The following is a 22018-nucleotide window of genomic DNA, read 5'->3' on the forward strand; positions in this document are numbered from 1 at the left end:
AGAACTCAAAGTTACTCTTCAAATCTCTGGCTCAGACTCAAATACACAGACATCATAGAGAATATTAGATTGTGTATTTTCATATATATGTACAGATTTTCATTGAACCACCTCAGACAACATCACACAATACATAGATCATAGAGGCCACACGACACATATGACAGCAGTAGGATACAAAGGATCAGAACTCTTGTAGAAGAATAGGCTTTCTTTTTTGTCCTCGCGTCCAAACGCACGAGTCACGATGACAGGAAATGCAATCCAGTTCTCGCCCTCAAACAGGCTTCCGTCGTCATAGTTACAATCACATGAACATTGCGGCTACCTTTCGTGAAAGATGGACATCAGAGAGGTCTTTGCCCAATCAGGACAGACCTCCATCACTTGTGTCCAATAGAAAGAGGTTTACAACCCAGAAGGACCACCTTTTTGTTATACATGAGCCCATGACATTATCATTGTGCCAGCTCAGTGCCAGCTCACCTAGTCACGGTTTACAGTAGGCATACATTTATTTTTTTAAATCCAACAAAGACCTGTGAATATAAGTTAGCATGTGTTCAGTTACCTAACAAAACCCACATCTTCCAGTCTGCAAACAGCATTCAGTGAGGATTCACACAAGGGGGTTGGTCTCAAAAGTTTACAATAGCGTCCTTTTCTCATCTCCTTCCTTCACCTGCACTAGTCTGCAACAGGTGGATAGGTGAGATGACACTCCTGTCCCATTTTGCCCATTGGGCTTTCACCTATCCTGGGATTTCAGATCAGTGCAGATGAAGGAGAAACGCAAAGGGGACGAGGAAAGGAGACTACTTTTGACTATTAAAATGCAGCCACCGACTTAGTTCCACCACCAAGGATTATTACTGCAAACAGCGCTCCTCTAAGGCCTCTCAATCATCATCACAACAACCCAGGGGCCCCTTTAAGAGCTCTCCCATTTTAAATAGATTTATTTATCTACAATTTAGGACAGGTCCCCTTCAACGAAAAAGTGCTCAACTCATAATATACGTATATATATATATATAAAAACTGCATTTGATATATGTCCAACGATTAACTTAAAATGCACAGATTGCTTGCTTTGTTGAAAGCAGCCTGGTTTGATGCATGGAATAAAATAATTCATTACTAAATTCACCACATTTCAACAGGATCACAATCGTTGGTGGTGTCCCAGCTTGGTCAGGTCAGTAACATGATGGAAGGGAACCCATTGATGAAGTCAGAGGGGGTATTACAAAACAGGAACACACAGGGCTAAAGTCACCAGACACCGGGCAAACTAACTCAATGAATTAGGATTGTGCTGACATTTCAATATGCACACATGTGTATACTACTTCACATTCATTCACAATTCCCAGTATATATCGACCAATCACTCCCTTACAGCAAACCATTCAGTACATATGCAGGTGAGTTACTTCAATGAGGAAGGTAGCCTCAGTGTGTAACGGTCACCCTCACAGCACGCACAGGATTCTGTGTGGATAACAATCCCTAACCAGACTAATTGCCTAAACACAATCAACCCCTCCCTTTTCAAACTGGTCGTTGAACTGGATTTCGTCTCAGAAAATACCTTCTTTTTTTTTAGGTCAGATGTAGAAACTGCAGAATTGCCAGTAACATTTCACCGCACCCACTATAACATCTGCTAAGCTGTGTACGCAACCAATAAGCTTCCATTAGATTTTCACTTCCATCCAGTTTCATTTGGATTCATCTATACTGTAAGAATCTTGACATCACTGTTGAATCCTTATCCATCATCTCATTCTAGGCAGAGAACAGAAAGCATGGGTACTAAAAATCCCAAAATAGAGTGGGGTGTTACTGCGGAGACCGTTTCCATGGAGACTTGGCCTTTCCGCCTGTGCGGTTTAGCCGGCGATTCTACAGCTCTTCTGGATTGTCGTCCTCAAAGCAACAGGACCCCACTAAAAAGAACCACGTTGATATGATATAGCAGGCTGCTGAGGTGGCAGCATGAATAACATGTGTTGGCGCTGGGCTAAAAAGGAATGGGCTGAGAAAGACTGGTCTCCATGCCACTGCTCATCTTAGCACATAGAACAGGGATTATGGAGAAGAGATGCATTCTAGAATAAACCTTTCACCCCAAAGTGTCTCAGGTAAGAAACGATATGAAACCCCCACAAACATTACTGAGAGCAGAACACAACGTAAGTGTCTTTTCCCCTCACTCTCTCTCTCTCTCTCTCTAGTCAAGACGGTTTGGAATCCGCGTGCAGATTGAAAAGCTGAGTCTTCAGTCCGATGGGAGCTTAGAAGAACCACACTGCAACCCAAACCACAGAAGATTAAAATACAAATAGCAACAAATATCAAGTGAATTTCATCATCCTTTTCACAGTCGGTCCAAAAAGTGGATTTGTCTTTCTTCTTGTTTGCAGTTCAAAAGTCCACCTCCCTTTTTCATCAGTCTGTCGTCATTAAAAGAGGGGAAAGTTGTTTTCAGCCAAATAAGTCTTTCAGGTCGTTGTTGACGGACAAACTGTGTCTGAGCCCACCACCTGCGTTCATTACGGGAGCGGCCGTGGGCTGAGAGAAGTTCTGCGGGCTGAAGAAAGGGTTGGCCTGCATCCCGAACCCGCTGGTCACCCCTCCCATGACTAATGGCGCGCCCTGCATCGGGGCAGTCTGACTGGGCTGGGCTGAACCAAACTGATTAAGCCAGGGGGTGGCGGTGGTCCCAGGGGTGAGCTTGGGAGGAGCCATTTGGTTGAGGCTGACTTTGGGCTTGTTGGAAGTGAATAAGGAGTCCAGGGCAGACATGTCAGGGGTGTTGGTACTCCCTTGGTTGTGGGTCAGGGCACCAAAGTTAGGGGTGCTGGTGGTGGTGGCCATCCCTCCGTAGAGGCCGGGGCCGGGGGGCCGCATGCCCTGCCCCCCTGTCTGGAAGCCCATGGTTGGGTTGTAGCCGTTGCTGGCCATAGAGCCCATGGGTGTGGTGGAGGGGTAGGCTGAGATGGTGCTGCCCTGGATGAGGCCTGGTCTGGGGGGAGAGGTGAGGGACAGGCTGCCCAGGGATGTCATATTGTTCAGCAGGCAGCTGGTCAGGTCCTTGGCCTGCCAAACACATCAGGTCAAATCAGCTTATCATCTCAATGACAAATAGGTGGCAGGTTTGAAGTGGAAACTAAAGCAGATTACATCACTCTAAACATCAAACTAATAAATTATACAGATATATTGTAATTGTTCTATATGAGGAGTTCAAAACGTGTAACCATGGATGGCTACCAAGTAAGGAACTATACATTTTCATGCCAGTGTGTGTGTGTGTGTGTGTGTGTGTGTGTATGTCTACTACCTGGGTAGAAGGAGTAGCTGGTTTGATACTCTGGGGGGCTAGTGCTGGCTGGTTTCTTAGTTTGGCTGCCTGTTCCTGCTCCTTGGCTAACCGCTGCTTCTCCTCCAGAGTCAGAGACATCTATAGAGAGAGAGGAGAGGGACAGAGCGGGAGAGAGAGGGACAGAGCGGGAGAGAGCGGGACAGAGCGGGAGAGAGAGGGACAGAGCGGGAGAGAGAGGGACAGAGCGGGAGAGAGAGGGACAGAGCGGGAGAGAGAGGGACAGAGCGGGAGAGAGAGGGACAGAGCGGGAGAGAGAGGGACAGAGCGGGAGAGAGAGGGACAGAGCGGGAGAGAGAGGGACAGAGCGGGAGAGAGAGGGACAGAGCGGGAGAGAGAGGGACAGAGCGGGAGAGAGGGACAGAGCGGGAGAGAGGGACAGAGCGGGAGAGAGGGACAGAGCGGGAGAGAGGGACAGAGGGAGAGAGGGACAGAGCGGGAGAAGAGAGAGGGACAGAAGAGAGGGACAGAGCGAGAGAGAGGGACAGAGCGGGAGAGAGGGACAGAGCGGGAGAGAGGGACAGAGCGGGAGAGAGGGACAGAGCGGGAGAGAGGGACAGAGCGGGAGAGAGGGACAGAGCGGGAGAGAGGGACAGAGGGAGAGAGGGACAGAGCGGGAGAAGAGAGAGGGACAGAAGAGAGGGACAGAGCGAGAGAGAGGGACAGAGCGGGAGAGAGGGACAGAGCGGGAGAGAGGGACAGAGCGGGAGAGAGGGACAGAGCGGGAGAAGAGAAAGGGACAGAGGGAGAGAAGAGAGAGGGACAGAGGGAGAGAGGGGCGGGGGGGAAGGGAGAAAGAACAGAAAACCTTAATAATAACCCCTTACCCCTGAAATATACACTAGCAGCTATACAAGGTTAGGATAGATAAGATGGGTTTGGTAACGTTCAATCACAAAAAGAGAGTCCAACAGAACATGCACCACCCAAGTTAATTTAACAGGAACGTTAACAGACTTCCACTGCAATACGTTTGCTCAGGTCTGTGCCTACTGAATAAGATACAGAGTACGTACTCTGTTGAGTTGGGGAGCTGATGCAGAGTTTCCGTTCGCTTTCCCATTAACCCCTGCACTCCCAGAACTCCCTCCAAAGACATCATCAATCTGGAAAAAGACAACGGTTTCAATAAGCCCTAACACTAACCCATGCCAACATGCATCTTTATGATACATTTGGCCTTTTAAGTGGATGAAATCACAGACATCAAGTCTTCATTAAATCAATCCTTCATGCATTTGCCTCATCTGGGCAATCGCCTCTCCCCTCGTTGTGAAGGAAATGACCTCTCACCTGGTTGCCAGGGCTGGGGCTGCGCTTCGTCTCTTCCGATTGGTTGGTCTGACTAGTATTAATATTCATACTCCTGAGGACAGACAGAATAGCGCAAACTATTTCATTCAGGCGAATTTGTCTCACACAAACATAAAACATTACGCAACCCTCGTCTTTCTAATCAGATTGTGAACATTAACTTGCGTCACATCTTTCCTGAGTCATTGCTGACTAATAAAAGGACAAGTAGGAAGATAGACTTCTGTTCTTTCTGTATTTACTAAAACATTATATAGTGTACAAATATAATACAAATGTCTGACCATCTCTATGCACACTCACAGGGCCCTACACACTAGGCACACAGACACTCCAACACACAAACCTATACATATCTACCTCTATCGATCCAGTATCCCTACTGGAACTGACCCTGTATATAGTAACCTCACCCTATACATATCTACCTCCATCACTCTAGTATCCCTACTGGAACTGACCCTGTATATAGTAACCTTACCCTATACATATCTACCTCAATCACTCCAGTATCCCTACTGGAACTGACCCTGTATATAGTAACCTTACCCTATACATATCTACCTCCATCACTCTAGTATCCCTACTGGAACTGACCCTGTATATAGTAACCTTACCCTATACATATCTACCTCTATCACTCCAGTATCCCTACTGGAACTGACCCTGTATATAGTAACCTTACCCTATACATATCTACCTCCATCACTCTAGTATCCCTACTGGAACTGACCCTGTATATAGTAACCTTACCCTATACATATCTACCTCCATCACTCCAGTATCCCTACTGGAACTGACCCTGTATATAGTAACCTTACCCCTATACATATCTACCTCCATCACTCCAGTATCCCTACTGGAACTGACCCTGTATATAGTAACCTTACCCTATACATATCTACCTCTATTGATCCAGTATCCCTACTGGAACTGACCCTGTATATAGTAACCTTACCCTATACATATCTACCTCTATTGATCCAGTATCCCTACTGGAACTGACCCTGTATATAGTAACCTTACCCCTATACATATCTACCTCTATCGATCCAGTATCCCTACTGGAACTGACCCTGTATATAGTAACCTTACCCCTATACATATCTACCTCCATCACTCCAGTATCCCTACTGGAACTGACCCTGTATATAGTAACCTTACCCTTATACATATCTACCTCCATCACTCCAGTATCCCTACTGGAACTGACCCTGTATATAGTAACCTTACCCCTATACATATCTACCTCCATCACTCCAGTATCCCTACTGGAACTGACCCTGTATATAGTAACCTTACCCCTATACATATCTACCTCCATCACTCCAGTATCCCTACTGGAACTGACCCTGTATATAGTAACCTTACCCCTATACATATCTACCTCCATCACTCCAGTATCCCTACTGGAACTGACCCTGTATATAGTAACCTTACCCCTATACATATCTACCTCCATCACTCCAGTATCCCTACTGGAACTGACCCTGTATATAGTAACCTTACCCCTATACATATCTACCTCTATCGATCCAGTATCCCTACTGGAACTGACCCTGTATATAGTAACCTTACCCTATACATATCTACCTCCATCACTCCAGTATCCCTACTGGAACTGACCCTGTATATAGTAACCTTACCCTATACATATCTACCTCTATTGATCCAGTATCCCTACTGGAACTGACCCTGTATATAGTAACCTTACCCTATACATATCTACCTCTATTGATCCAGTATCCCTACTGGAACTGACCTTGTATATAGTAACCTTACCCCTATACATATCTACCTCCATCACTCCAGTATCCCTACTGGAACTGACCCTGTATATAGTAACCTTACCCTATACATATCTACCTCCATCACTCCAGTATCCCTACTGGAACTGACCCTGTATATAGTAACCTTACCCCTATACATATCTACCTCTATTGATCCAGTATCCCTACTGGAACTGACCCTGTATATAGTAACCTTACCCTATACATATCTACCTCTATTGATCCAGTATCCCTACTGGAACTGACCCTGTATATAGTAACCTTACCCCTATACATATCTACCTCCATCACTCCAGTATCCCTACTGGAACTGACCCTGTATATAGTAACCTTACCCCTATACGTATCTACCTCCATCACTCCAGTATCCCTACTGGAACTGACCCTGTATATAGTAACCTTACCCCTATACATATCTACCTCCATCACTCCAGTATCCCTGTCTCCTTACCCCTATACATATCTACCTCCATCACTCCAGTATCCCTGTCTCCTTACCCCTATACATATCTACCTCCATCACTCCAGTATCCCTGTCTCCTTACCCCTATACATATCTACCTCCATCACTCCAGTATCCCTGTCTCCTTACCCCTATACATATCTACCTCTATTGATCCAGTATCCCTACTGGAACTGACCCTGTATATAGTAACCTTACCCTATACATATCTACCTCTATTGATCCAGTATCCCTACTGGAACTGACCCTGTATATAGTAACCTTACCCCTATACATATCTACCTCCATCACTCCAGTATCCCTACTGGAACTGACCCTGTATATAGTAACCTTACCCCTATACATATCTACCTCCATCACTCCAGTATCCCTGTCTCCTTACCCCTATACATATCTACCTCCATCACTCCAGTATCCCTGTCTCCTTACCCCTATACATATCTACCTCCATCACTCCAGTATCCCTGTCTCCTTACCCCTATACATATCTACCTCCATCACTCCAGTATCCCTACTGGAACTGACCCTGTATATAGTAACCTTACCCTATACATATATACCTCCATCACTCCAGTATCCCTACTGGAACTGACCCTGTATATAGTAACCTTACCCTATACATATCTACCTCCATCACTCCAGTATCCCTACTGGAACTGACCCTGTATATAGTAACCTTACCCTATACATATCTACCTCCATCACTCCAGTATCCCTACTGGAACTGACCCTGTATATAGTAACCTTACCCTATACATATCTACCTCCATCACTCCAGTATCCCTACTGGAACTGACCCTGTATATAGTAACCTTACCCTATACATATCTACCTCCATCACTCCAGTATCCCTACTGGAACTGACCCTGTATATAGTAACCTTACCCCTATACATATCTACCTCCATCACTCCAGTATCCCTACTGGAACTGACCCTGTATATAGTAACCTTACCCCTATACATATCTACCTCTATCACTCTAGTATCCCTACTGGAACTGACCCTGTATATAGTAACCTTACCCCTATACATATCTACCTCTATCGATCCAGTATCCCTACTGGAACTGACCCTGTATATAGTAACCTTACCCCTATACATATCTACCTCCATCACTCCAGTATCCCTACTGGAACTGACCCTGTATATAGTAACCTTACCCCTATACATATCTACCTCTATCGATCCAGTATCCCTACTGGAACTGACCCTGTATATAGTAACCTTACCCTATACATATCTACCTCCATCACTCCAGTATCCCTACTGGAACTGACCCTGTATATAGTAACCTTACCCTATACATATCTACCTCCATGGCTCCAGTATCCCTACTGGAACTGACCCTGTATATAGTAACCTTACCCTATACATATCTACCTCCATGACTCCAGTATCCCTACTGGAACTGACCCTGTATATAGTAACCTTACCCTATACATATCTACCTCCATCACTCTAGTATCCCTACTGGAACTGACCCTGTATATAGTAACCTTACCCTATACATATCTACCTCCATCACTCCAGTATCCCTACTGGAACTGACCCTGTATATAGTAACCTTACCCTATACATATCTACCTCCATCATTCCAGTGTCCCTACTGGAACTGACCCTGTATATAGTAACCTTACCCTATACATATCTACCTCCATCACTCTAGTATCCCTACTGGAACTGACCCTGTATATAGTAACCTTACCCTATACATATCTACCTCCATGACTCCAGTATCCCTACTGGAACTGACCCTGTATATAGTAACCTTACCCTATACATATCTACCTCCATGACTCCAGTATCCCTACTGGAACTGACCCTGTATATAGTATGCATACTTACTTTATCGTGGTGTTCTTATTTTTTAAATCTCAGGCATTTTTGTTCTACCTTGTTATTTTTAGTAAAACATTGTTATTGATTACTGCATTGTTGGGGTTAGAGCTGCAAGGAAGACATCTCACTGTACTGGTGCACCTGACATTACAACGTCAGAGGAAGACAGGAGGGAGTGATTTGACTGATACCTCTGTTGTTCCTGCATGCTGTGTAGCTGCTCCAGTTTGGTCTTGTGCTCTGCCTCCATACGAGTCAGCATGTCTTTGATCACAGCCATGAAGGAGTTAAACTGAAACACACAGAGAGAGGGTGGGAATACACCCTCTGTGTCTGTCTGTGTGCGTGTGTGTGTGTGTGTGTCCTACCTGGTTGAGGTTGAGGTTGTTGTCTATACTGAGCGAGACTAGATGAGGCAGACTCTTGGCGGCTAGGTGCTCTTTGGGGATGCCCAGTTTCTTATGGGAGAAGGTACACTTGTAGATCCCTATGGGAGGAAACAACCATACAACCATTCCACAACAGATCAGAACCACAACAATCAACAGAAAAAGCAGCAATACTGTTAAAGCGATAGATCATGTTTTTAAGTGTTACCCTATTTCAATTTGTCATTTTATCCTAGGTGAGTTGTTGACTCATTTTATCCTAGGTGAGTTGTTGACTCATTTTATCCTAGGTGAGTTGTTGACTCATTTTATCCTAGGTGAGTTGTTGACTCATTTTATACTCGGTGAGTTGTTGACTCATTTTATCCTAGGTGAGTTGTTGACTCATTTTATCCTAGGTGAGTTGTTGACTCATTTTATCCTAGGTGAGTTGTTGACTCATTTTATCCTAGGTGAGTTGTTGACTCATTTTATCCTAGGTGAGTTGTTGACTCATTTTATCCTAGGTGAGTTGTTGACTCATTTTATCCTAGGTGAGTTGTTGACTCATTTTATCCTAGGTGAGTTGTTGACTCATTTTATCCTAGGTGAGTTGTTGACTCATTTTATCCTAGGTGAGTTGTTGACTCATTTTATCCTAGGTGAGTTGTTGACTCATTTTATCCTAGGTGAGTTGTTGACTCATTTTATCCTAGGTGAGTTGTTGACTCATTTTATCCTAGGTGAGTTGTTGACTCATTTTATCCTAGGTGAGTTGTTGACTCATTTTATCCTAGGTGAGTTGTTGACTCATTTTATCCTAGGTGAGTTGTTGACTCATTTTATCCTAGGTGAGTTGTTGACTCATTTTATCCTAGGTGAGTTGTTGACTCATTTTATCCTAGGTGAGTTGTTGACTCATTTTATCCTAGGTGAGTTGTTGACTCATTTTATCCTAGGTGAGTTGTTGACTCATTTTATCCTAGGTGAGTTGTTGACTCATTTTATCCTAGGCGAGTTGTTGACTCATTTTATCCTAGGCGAGTTGTTGACTCATTTTATCCTAGGCGAGTTGTTGACTCATTTTATCCTAGGTGAGTTGTTGACTCATTTTATCCTAGGTGAGTTGTTGACTCATTTTATCCTAGGAGATTCTAAAATGAGATAGTACTGTTGAAGAGTTCTAATAACTTTTCTGTTGAGATTTTCTTAGTTTGCTTTTTTTCAAACAATCCCTAGGACTATCATCTAGATTCTTAGACGTTCCGTTACCTAAAACCCCCATGAGTACGGCTGGTTCTCTGGAGGGGATCTGTTGCAGGAAGGGAAGGATCTCGTCAATGACATACCATTTGTCCAGGTACTCCAGAATCTTCCCCAGGCACACCAGGGAGTTCACCCTCACCTACACACACAGGTCAAACATACGCACACACAATCAGAATATTTCTGTCACCTGTCAATCAATGGTCAGTCAAAAACAACCATGTGCATTTGATCAACACACACACAGAGAGACAGAGACAGACAGACATAGAGAGAGAGAAAGAGAGAGACAGAGAGTCAAATGAAAACGAGAGACTGACTGCAAGTGAAGAGGTCTGTAGACAGGCAGACTTGATGCGGGGGATGAGTGCGTTCTTCATGGAGGGATACTCAATCAAGTTGGCGAAGGTAGGGATTATGTTCAAACACAGCTCCTGGGGGGGGGGGGGGGGAACACAAATATATGGCACAGCATTGCTAATGACTTAACGGCAGAGGTTTTCATAGAATCACATAGAGCCTAGAACTCTCAAATGGACATTGGGATCATAGCAAAGCCAAAATATAGTCTGTCTTGGTCAGGGGTATTATAGAATCTCTATGGAGGTTCCCATGTGAACTTTACAGAGTTGGTTGAATGTGCTGCTAACTCATTTGGATAGGTAAATAGAGATGTCTGTCTTTTACAGTGTACAGTACCTAGACAACAAATTACGCATTAAATCAAGGCAGTGTATTTTTAACGGGCAGAAAATGTATGGCAACGGACGACAGTATGCTAATTTACACTTCCCTTAAATCACACTCAAACTAACTTTAACCTCAATCCTAAACCTTATTTCATTAGTATTGCAGTTCTCTTTCTGCCGGTGGAATAAACCCTTTGTAAACTCATGATGTGCCTGTCCGTGGTACCTGTATCTGGATGGAGGGGGCCTCCAGGGCTCTGTAGACCATGGGCAGAACGCTGTTCTTAATGTCCTCCGGTGGGGTCTTGGTCAGCAGCAGGTCCATCTTTTGCAGGAAGATCAGCAGGATCTGAGAGACACAGAGGGTTAAACGCGGTTCATCCAGGCTTAATGATGGGAGAGTGACAGATAAAAAGAGAGAGATAGGTAACTACCAGTGAAATGAAACTAGGAATAAAGTGAGCTCTTTTTTTAAGCATTAGAGTGTTACACACACACAGTCTTAGCAACTACGCTTAGCAAAGACCACTCACCATATTGCTTGCCTGAAGGCGTGGAAAGGAGAAGAGAGAAACAGTATGATATATACAGCCCTGTCACCAGATAAAGCATATAGCATCCTCTAGTCTTATCTAACCATGCCATCCCTGTAACACACATCAAGAAAACATAGAAGGTAGGCCTGAAAACTGGGTATGGGGATACACTGTTTGTGTGTGTCCTGTGCATCCTGTGTGTGTGTGTGTGTGTACCTGGACAGGCTCCTGCTGCTTGAACACAGGGCTGAGGTCCGGCAGGATGAGTCTGACGTACTCGTCCTTGGTACACTCCTCTGCGATTAGCAGCACGTTGGGCAGGACGAACGGCACCATGTCTGGGTTCACGAACTCCGAGGTGAGGGCTGGGAGGATACGATACACGACCACTCTCTGGGGTGGAGAGGAAGAGACAAGACACAAAGGGGTTAGGAATAGTGGCTTTAATCAGAATAATTTTTAATAAATCACCTTTGAGCACATATTTGCAAAATGGCCAATCCCAATTTGACTGGATTATTGAAGACCACGTTCCAAACTACCTGTCCACTGAGTATGAAGCATTCTACTGTAGGAATGTACAACTAGGACACTAAAATGACCTGTAAGAGCAAAACACTCACCACACACACAGTGAACACTAACCTTGGGTAGCTTGGGCAAGACCTTGGGCAGGTTTTTATAGAACTGGGACTTCTGCAGGTTGTCCCTCTGGAAGAGGGAGTCAAAGTAGGCCAGCGTCACCGCCCCCACGTCATCAAAGAAGGGGATCTGAAGCACCCAGACACAGAGAAGGGATTATTCAACTCAACTGGGTGGTAATGGCATAAAGCAGGATCAATGACTTCATCTTGCTTCAATTCTCTGAAATCACTTTTTAGGAAGACGACCTTGAAAACAGGCATTCAACCAATATTCAACCGATGACACATGTTCAAGTTTAGCTTTATTGATGAATCAGAAAATCTAAAACAACATCTAAATCTATTTATCAGTTAGCTGACTTGGTGAGCGGGTTTTAATATGTAAAGGTATTGTGTATCCTGTTGTATTAGTGACACAAGGTCATAGTTGGTGACAAGGGGGGGGTGATCTGACCTTGGTCATCTGGTCAGCGTCAGGCCGGACGTTGGGCGTGACACTCAGCAGCATCTTGACGTGCTCCCTCACCTCCTCAGGAATCTTATTCAACATGGTGGGGCTCAGTCTGCTAAGCTATGGACAGACGGGGGGGAGAGAGAGACGAAGGAAATCTACTAATTCAAAAAGTATGAATCAATGAAGCATTAGAAATATTGCAGTGCACTAGGGCATTAATATCTCTGTCCTTTTCTCCCCAGAAAGCTAAATAAGACGTGATGCATTCTGACTGAGGTCTGCTGTCTGAATGAGGTCCTTGGGTGCTGTCGCTCCAGAGTACTCTAACTTTATGAAGAGGGCCAGCACTCACAACTTCAATGTATTTTTTGACTAGCAATCAGGTGGACTTCTGGCCATCAAGCCTTCATCTCACTCCCCGCCCCCTCACCTGGTCCAGCTGTCGGCTGAAGCTCTTGAAGATGTCGTGCTTGTTGACCTGGAACACGGGCTTGCCCTCGTTGAAGACGGCGTGCATCACCACGCCCAGCGAGTACATGTCCGAGGCGGCGTCGCAGCTCACCGACAGGATGTACTCGGGGGCCAGATACTCTGGGTTGGGCAGGCAGAGCGGCGGCAGGTTGGGCTCCCACTCCTTACAGGAATACTTGGGCTGAGGGAAGGAGGGAGAGAGGTGGAGACAGGTATGTAAGGATATATACAGATACACACAGAGGAAGAGATACATACAGGTGCACACAGGCAGATGCGCTGAGCGTCTCACCTCGGCATCGGAGGGGTTGGTGGAGGAGATGCTGAAGTCAAAGCCCATGATCTTCCAGGCTCCGCTCTTGTTGAGGATGACGTTCTCCAGACACAGGTTCCCATGGACCATCTTCACCCCGCTGTGTAGGAATGACAAGCCCTCCGAGATCTGAGGGAGATGTGGAGGAGGGGGAGAGAGAGGGAGGGAGGGAGAAGAGAGAGATGAGAGTAGTCAGAGGGAGAGGAAAAAGATAAGGAAAAGAGGCATGAAGCAGATAGGAGAGGTAAGACAGTGAGCAGAAAGACAATCTGTGATATTAACTAAAGACTTGGGGATCAGTAAAGTACAGTCTGGTTACTTCATCTCACGTGTCCCAGGCATTTTAACACACAAATTCAAGCTGTACTTGACAGAGGTTTTTTCCCAACCCAGAACCATTATGTAGCGTTGACATTTCACAGCATTCCTCCTTAAAGGGTCAATCTGCAGCTCAAACAATAAAGCGCAACTACGCCAATGTTTTGGTAAAAAGCCGAAGGGTGGGGCTGGAAAATGTTTACCACTCCCAAATTCCTAGACAGAGCATTGGATGCAAGAACTGACCATCCATTATATCAACATTATAATTGTAACCATGTTTTAAGACAAGTGTTTGTTTACAATAACAAACAAATTAGTAAAACAAGCTTTGGGTTCTGATGGGGTACGACAGTTGAACTAAGCTCATAAGACATTTATAAGTTATATTCTTCAAGAATCAATGGGCACATATAATTGATTTATACGTTGTTTTTTTAAATGTATGTAGCAATCACAGATTGCCCCTTTAAATAGCTGTGTGACTTGGCAGGGGAGTACAATCTAATCAATTATCCCCAAAAATATGTCTGGGACACAATTTAATAAACAGAAAGAGAGGTGTGGTTAGTTCAATTGGGTTTGAAACATACATCTGCCAAGCAATATACATAGCAACAAGACATGTGTGTGTTCATTTCAGACTGTGTGTGTGTATGTGCACGATTGCATGTGTGTGTATTGGGTCTCACCTGCAACAGGCCATACTTGGTCTCCACGTCGTACAGCTTGTAGTCCTTGATGTCTGTGGGCACGGGGCTGGGCAGGTTGTCCCACTGACCCAGCACATTGGACAGACTGGCAAACACTGGCTCTGTACAGAACGCCAGGCAGTCCCTGAAGGAGGGAGGGAGAGAGGAAACAACAGTGTCAATGATTACAAACAAACTCTGATGAAGAAAGAAGGAGTGTGTTAAAAATGACAGAGAAGAGGAACAGTAAGATAAAAGAACAAAAGAAACAGGAGATGATGGTGAACTAGAGGAAGGATTGAGAGAGAGAGAAAGAGAAAGAAAGAAAGAGAGAGAGATACCAATTAGGATCTGGCTAAAAATACATGAATCAGTTATAGAACCCATTGCCCTTTATGGTTGTGAGATCTGGGGTCCGCTCACAAACCAAGAATTCACAAAATGGGACAAACACTAAATTTAGACTCTGCATGTAGAATTCTGAAAAAATATCCTCTGTGTACAATGTAAAACACCAAATAATGCATGCAGAGCAGAATTAGGCCGATTCCCTCTGCTTATCAAAATCCAGAAAAGAGCCGTTCAATTCTACAACCATCTGAAAGGAAGCGATTCCTAAACCTTCCATAAAAAAAAGCCATCATCTTCAGAGAGATGAACCTGGAGAAGAGTCCCCTAAGCAAGCTGGTCCTGGGGCTCTGTTCATAAACACAAACAGACCCCACAGAGCCCCAGGACAGCAACACAATTAGACCCAAACAAATCATGAGAAAACAAAAAGAGAATTTCTTGAACAGAGCAAACAAGAATGCTATTTGTCCCTAAACAGAGAGTACACAGTGGCAGAATACCACAAACGTAAGGAAAGCTTTGACTATGTACAGACTCAGTGAGCATTCCAATAAAGCCCCTTGAATTGAAATAGAGTGAGAGCGAGAGCGAGACTGAGTGGGTACCTCTTGTTCCACTTCCTCTGGCAGGTGTATGTATTATTCAGTACCAAGTCTGTAGAGCTAGGCCCAAAACTTTTCATCACATCTTGCTGCATGTGTGTATGTGTCATCTGTCGTGTGTATTTATCCATTTTTTGCATGCGTGTGTATGCATGACTTCCTTGTGTGTATGCATGATGTGTGTGTGTGTGTGTGTTACACGTGTGTGTGTGTGTGTGTGTGTGTGTGTAAAGGCTCCTAGCAGAACTCGGCTAGGCGAATTGAACATCTGTGCTCACATACTCCCTTAAAATACCCTCACTTGAAAAACTAGAAAAAAAAGTGGCAATATTACTGTTTGTCCCTCTTGAGACACTGTAGCAGCTAGTACACATCCTTAAAATAGTCTGAATTAATCTAAAGAGGTCTGTAATTATAATTTTGACATTTTTCCAGAGGAGGTCTTAGTCTCACAATTTTACATCTAACCAAGATGTTTGGAGGAGTATTTCTCAAGTGGATAGAATTTGCATGAAAACGATTAGTCTGTCGTTGAATGACTACAAACACTTCATTGAAGAATCCCTACTGTTGACCAATCACAGACGAAGGGGCGTAAACTTCCGCTACCAAACTTGGAGAAGCCTCAAGAAAGAAATGGTGTGCTCGTACAGCCACAAAAAAATCCTGCAGAACACCAAAACAAACAAAAATGTCACAAAATGTAGTCAGAATATACACGCAAACTGTTTGGACTGGGAAGCAGCCGGTAAGTTAAACCCACCTCGACTCCTCCAGTGGGTGCTGGACAGTGAGCAGACGAGGATGACGCAGTCTGGTGAGCTGCTGCACACCTCTCTTCAGAGACTCAATGATCTGGTCCTTGTCAAACTTCTGATACTTCTCCACCATCTTTTTATCAAACACAAACACAGCCACCTCCTGGAAGAACAAACAATAAGACAGGAATTACCATCTGCATCAGGACAACCACTGACAGTTTGTCAGTTGGAGATGGTAAAATGAGTCCCATCTATCCTTTGAACAAATTGTGGAAAATAAATGTGTAACTTCTCAGGCTGCCCAAGGACTGGGTTGGGAGACATTGTTCTAGTTCAGTACAGAACAGTCCATGAAGCCCCCAGCCAGTCTCACCTGTTTGGTTGACTTCTTGGTTCCGTTGTAGATCCTCCAGCACATGCCGGGCCCGCCGCTGGCGATGTGGCGGCCCACCTCAAATTCACGCGTCACCGGGTTGCCCATGACGGCGCTGGTCATGTCGGCCGTCACCTTGGTGACAGTGCTTTTGAGCTTGTTCAGCATGGACTCCATGGTGACTCAGCCTGACCTTTGACCCCTGGGGTGGAAGAGAGACAGAGGTCACAGAGGGTACAACTATATGGTATTCTGAAAAAAAGGCTTAACACACACACACACACACACACACACACCCTTTCGTATGGAGAAAAAACCTAGTCTATTAGCAACACACATTAGCAGCTCGCCACCGAGAGCAAAATCACAAAATGTTGCACATTAAAGTGTCCTGTGATGGCTGAAGACAGAGCGTGTACCACACACACAGTACTACAGAGTACACACAGTGGGCAAGTGTGATTACACAAACACAAATCCCAACAAATCTCCTAAATCAGTGACTTAGAAGTGAGAGAGACAGGTCCGAACAGGAGTCAATATCTCTATTATTAGTATGCATTGTCTGCATACAAATCCCGACAAGCGCTGTCCAAACCCCGGCACGACTACAATAGAATCAGAGTGAATGAACACATTCAGACATAATATCCTATTAGCATATCAAGCAGTGGGCCTGCGTCTCAAATGGCACCCTATTCCGCATTTAGTGCACTAGGCCCTGGACAAAAGTAGTGCACTATATAGGGCATAGGGTGCCATTTGGGACGCATACCGGAGATGTGGGTTCGCAAGCCAAACAGACTAGTGAGGAAGCCATTGACCCCATGTTTAATTATAAACCTTATTGAGTCACTGTCTGAAGCCTCTATCTGTCCTGTCGGTCTCCTGCAGGCAGGGTATAACATCATTGCTCTCCTCAACACCTGGTCTTGGTGCTGATGTTGTTGCCAACAGCCATAATTGAGTCAGTGGACACTGCTGGACGTGGACTGAGCCAAGGGCTTTAATCTTGAGCAGGGAGAAAACCAACCGGCCCGTAAAACCCATTACTTAATCAGCCTCTTCCCCACTGTGTGTGACTAACTTTCTGTCTCTCGTTACTGCCTAATCCATCATGTCCCAAACACTGTGGATCACACACTAGAAAAAAGCAATGATTCACACATCGGTCACCATAACAATGAACTGAAAATTCTGTCCCAAACTAAATGTGTGGACTAGGGCTACACCACTGCTTATAACTAACTAGAAGTTAAATATAACTACAAGAAATGTAAGACGTATCAAATCAATTATATCCAGCTCAGGGCTCCAGCTATGCATTTTGTTTTCTAACTTGCTATCTAAGTGGCTAGATGTCAAGATCAAGCTGCTTGGTTACAGAAAAGACATCATGAATCAAGATTGATGTTGCCTAAAAAGTATCAAAGTCTACATCTGTCTGCTGTGAAAAGATTTACACAATATCATTCCAGAATGCAATCGTGTCATTTCAATTTCCAGAATCTCGCCTTACTGTGCTATTGAGATCTTCACATTGATGACAGATATTGAAATAGTGCTAAATGAATGTATGAATTAGAACAAAATACGTCTGCAAGCTTGGAGACTTAGCTACTGTATATCCTAAGCAGAATGCTATGCAATGTTGGAATATGATATATCCAAAGTATCTTTCTCTCTGGATATTGTATTAATTAGGCTACATTTAACACCACTTCAATACGGACCTTGTGATCATAAAATTGTTATCAATTTTGCTACTTGTTACAATTGGTTGCATTTATTTCCCACTGGAAATGTGAATGTGCCAACCACATCGACTTTACCCGTCACCTCATTGTCTGTGTAACTGACTAAGTAGCCAGATCACGTGAAACGTGTAGGGTGGCTGAAGCTGAACAAACACAAGCAGCTAGTTAACGTTAGCTGGCTTCTATGATAGGCTATCCATACCAGTGAGTCTGCCGATGGCCAGTTCAGCAATTGCGGAAGGAACGCGGTTGTGTGACAGGGTTAGTTAGAGCATGCAACACCACTTAGCTACGATTATCTTCCAGCTAGCTAACGTATTGGCAAAGCCAATACCTGTCCTGTTTGTTTAACCGGTTTTTGTTAATGTGGCTACCCAGTTAGCTAGCCGCATAACCTGACATGGATAAATAGCTAGTTATATATCGCATAGCAGTAGGCTAGCTAGGAAGCTAGTTAAAGAGAGACGTCACTTTTGACGTTTGTTGAAATGCCGTGTTGCGTCTCTGGGTCTGAATCTGACTATATCATGCTTACCTGTGTCACGAAGGGAATGTCAGTGGTTTTATGATTCTAAGTACTATTTAAATTGAACAACAGCTGTCAGTGATAGCTGTGGTACACAGCCTCCATCTCTTCCAGTCCAAATTTCTGGATGACTTCTTTGCTAAGCTAGCTTGCCACTTACTGTAAACGTCACTTCCGGCTACCCAGATAAGTGCCCTTTCTGTTAATTTAGGAGCACTTTTCTCATGATTATACACTTCTATATTGTGTTTGAATATTTCATGCATATCTATATGTCCAATGGTTGCTCAAATGAGAACTGGAACTTCCAACGATGTTTAATGAAAGTCTTATTGTACTGTATTTAATACAGTTTTTCAACAAAGTGCATTTCAAAACAATTCAAGCATTAAATATAAAACCTGAAATGGGCAACGTTACAGATCATGTGTACTATTCTGTTGACTAAGATATGTAAAGCTCAAAACTAGGCAGCAACATGCAGTACAGAAAATGCTCTAGAATTTAAAACATAGTACCAATGATGCAACAACTTAATTAACAATGTAACTCACAAAAAGTAACCCAGGTGTATTCACTAGGAACCACACAGAGGAAAACAGAAACAAACAGGGACCCATTTGAATTTGTCCAACAGAAACTAATTTTCGTTGCACAACTTTTTCCTAGGGTGTGCAACTAATGAATACACCCCTGGATTGTATGATTTACACTCATTTCAATAAGTTAATTCACTCAACCTTCAAGATAAGCTAAAAACATGGCACTTATTTGAGACGAAGCATTCATTTGTAAGACCACCAACAAACTACAAAATAAAAAACTTTTGGCTGCATTTTAAACATTCCACCTTATGATTAAACTGGCAAACCCATGCAATCAAAGCCTATTACAATCCAATAGAATAGTTAGTGTCAACTCTATGAGTAACATATGAAACATGTTCTTGACAGCAGTGGGAAACAGTTCCACAAATAATTAAATGAATACCATTTCAAATAATTCCGTTTGTCCCCAACAGAAAATATACAGATATAAAAGTAGTTCTACATTTACCAGCATTATTCCCCTGACCAGTTAGAAGATGCAGTCAACGAAATCCAAAACAATACGTCATTTGTTATTGAGACTGTCAACACAATAATTGTGTTACATTTCATTTAAGGTATAGAAATAAAGTGTCATGCTTACTCATCAAAAGAGATTCCTCTTCAAGCTTAATATCCAGCCTAAACTATTTACAGTCCCTAAATAAAATCTACCTTAGAAAACTAGCCACTTGATACCAAAACCAGCCCTGAATAAATTCAGTTAGATCCTATGCCTGTTAGTTTTAGATAAATGTTTCACCAACATTACACATTCTCCCCTGTGTAGATTAACAAAATCAAAAGGTTTTCCTGACAGGCATCAGCTAAGGAAAGCAGAGAATGCTCTCATTCACCAGAAATAAACCCTTGAGTCACCTGGGTTAGTGCATCTCTCCTTGTTAGAACAAAAACATTGCTACTATCATACCACTAACATACTATGGCCTACAAACGAGTGCAAATGCATTCCTGAAGCCGAAGTCATAAGAAGGCTTGAAAAGCAAAGCCTTGTAAGAGTAACATCACTAAAAGACAACACTAACTAGGCCAACATCAAATCAGAAGAGTCATTTCATCCCATGTAACGAACAGTTCTGATAATCACCTGGCAAAAACTTACTGTATCCTGTCTTGGGACAAAACTATTGCCAGCACTGTGGAAAATGTTGGCATAACGAAGAACAAACGCGCTTGTTAAGGCGACAAGGATCCCTACTGCCCAATTCCAAAATTAACCCCTCTATGCAGTATGCCCTTATGTAGACCAGGGGCACGTTCAGCAGGATTGAACGTTCAGATATAAATACGCTATGTAGATCAAACATGCCTCTGACATGTAGAATAAGGAATCACATCGGCTCATTTCAATCTGTAATGTTCAAGAACATTTAGCAACTGAACATAGCCCTGGAATGACCTTACCCTCTGATTGGTAAGTGGAACACTTATACCTGGAATTGCTTATAACTAATCCAAACCTTCCAAAACTACAAAGGCATGGCGGGGGTAAGGTTTGATTTTGGATTGGGTCTACCACCACTCATTACATTCCCTTTCCCCCCTAGAAAGTGGAGGAGAAGTGTTGGAGGAAGACTATGGATGGTGCTTCTGGAACTCCTTGACCAGCCTCCTCCTCTCCTTGACAGACAGGGCCTTGCTCAGGCTGATGTCCCTGATCAGCTGCTTCAGGCTCTCCAGGGTTGCCGCCTCGCACTGATCCTCATACTGCTGCAGCGACACCTGCTGGCAGAACGTAAACACTGCAACAGAATGAGGAGAAGGGCGTCAATACAGAGGTGTATTTATTAGGGAACACATCACGGAAAACGGAAATGAGCTTCTCATTGGTAGTTCCTGCCCGTTTCAGTCGGTTTTATTTCATTTCGTGCCCAATGAACACCACACTGATGGTGGTTTATTTCATTACTGAAGAGTAGGGACGACTCACTATTTTATGTTGTACTGTTATGATAATAGCATAAGCACAAAAGGGCATATACTGTAGATCACCAAGTCCTAAAATTAAGTATCAAGTGGGCCTGAATGTACTCAAGTTGGATTGAACTCACTCGCAATGTTGTTTGGATCTGTTCCTTGCTGCAGGATTTGCAGCGTTCTCCTCACAGCATCAATCAGCGATGTGGGGGTCTATTTCCATTATGGATAGAGAAGGGTTGATAAAAGGTTACTTTATTCACAAACAAATGATATACATGCTGCACTTAATGTATCAGGCAATGTCAGAAATACACCAAACAAATTAAAACTGCCGTTGGAGTACCTCCTCCCTGCCGTTGGAGTAACTCCTCCCTGCCGTTGGAGTAACTCCTCCCTGCCGTTGGAGTACCTCCTCCCTGCCGTTGGAGTACCTCCTCCCTGCCGTTGGAGTACCTCCTCCCTGCCGTTGGAGTAACTCCTCCCTGCCGTTGGAGTAACTCCTCCCTGCCGTTGAAGTAACTCCTCCCTGCCGTTGGAGTAACTCCTCCCTGCCGTTGGAGTAACTCCTCCCTGC

General features: G+C 43.9%; 1 protein-coding gene and 1 long non-coding RNA gene across 2 annotated transcripts; both read right to left on the reverse strand.

Annotated features, from left to right (window-relative positions):
• Nucleotides 1–57: 57 nt before the first annotated feature.
• LOC110499898 (SCY1-like protein 2) lies at nt 58–19101 on the reverse strand. The gene is made up of 18 exons (XM_021576956.3): nt 18926–19101; nt 16634–16835; nt 16263–16420; nt 14547–14691; nt 13516–13665; nt 13183–13404; nt 12753–12869; nt 12300–12425; nt 11871–12047; nt 11345–11467; nt 10750–10863; nt 10436–10568; nt 9164–9282; nt 8987–9087; nt 4682–4754; nt 4405–4494; nt 3350–3469; nt 58–3105 (listed from the first exon to the last, which is right to left on the reverse strand). Exons 2-18 carry the CDS (start codon nt 16808–16810, stop codon nt 2491–2493), a joined length of 2760 nt encoding a protein of 919 aa, XP_021432631.1. The 5' UTR covers nt 16811–16835; nt 18926–19101; the 3' UTR covers nt 58–2490.
• Nucleotides 19102–19211: 110 nt separating this feature from the next.
• Nucleotides 19212–21663, reverse strand: LOC149972969 (uncharacterized). Its single transcript, XR_016490133.1, has 2 exons — nt 21576–21663; nt 19212–21266 (listed from the first exon to the last, which is right to left on the reverse strand). It is a non-coding gene; the product is annotated as an uncharacterized LOC149972969 (long non-coding RNA).
• Between the last annotated feature and the right edge of the window lie 355 nt (nt 21664–22018).

This window comes from Oncorhynchus mykiss, chromosome 21 (genome assembly GCF_057628025.1).
Source record: "Oncorhynchus mykiss isolate SJ-2025 chromosome 21, ASM5762802v1, whole genome shotgun sequence".
In the NCBI taxonomy this organism is placed as follows: Eukaryota; Metazoa; Chordata; class Actinopteri; order Salmoniformes; family Salmonidae; genus Oncorhynchus; species Oncorhynchus mykiss.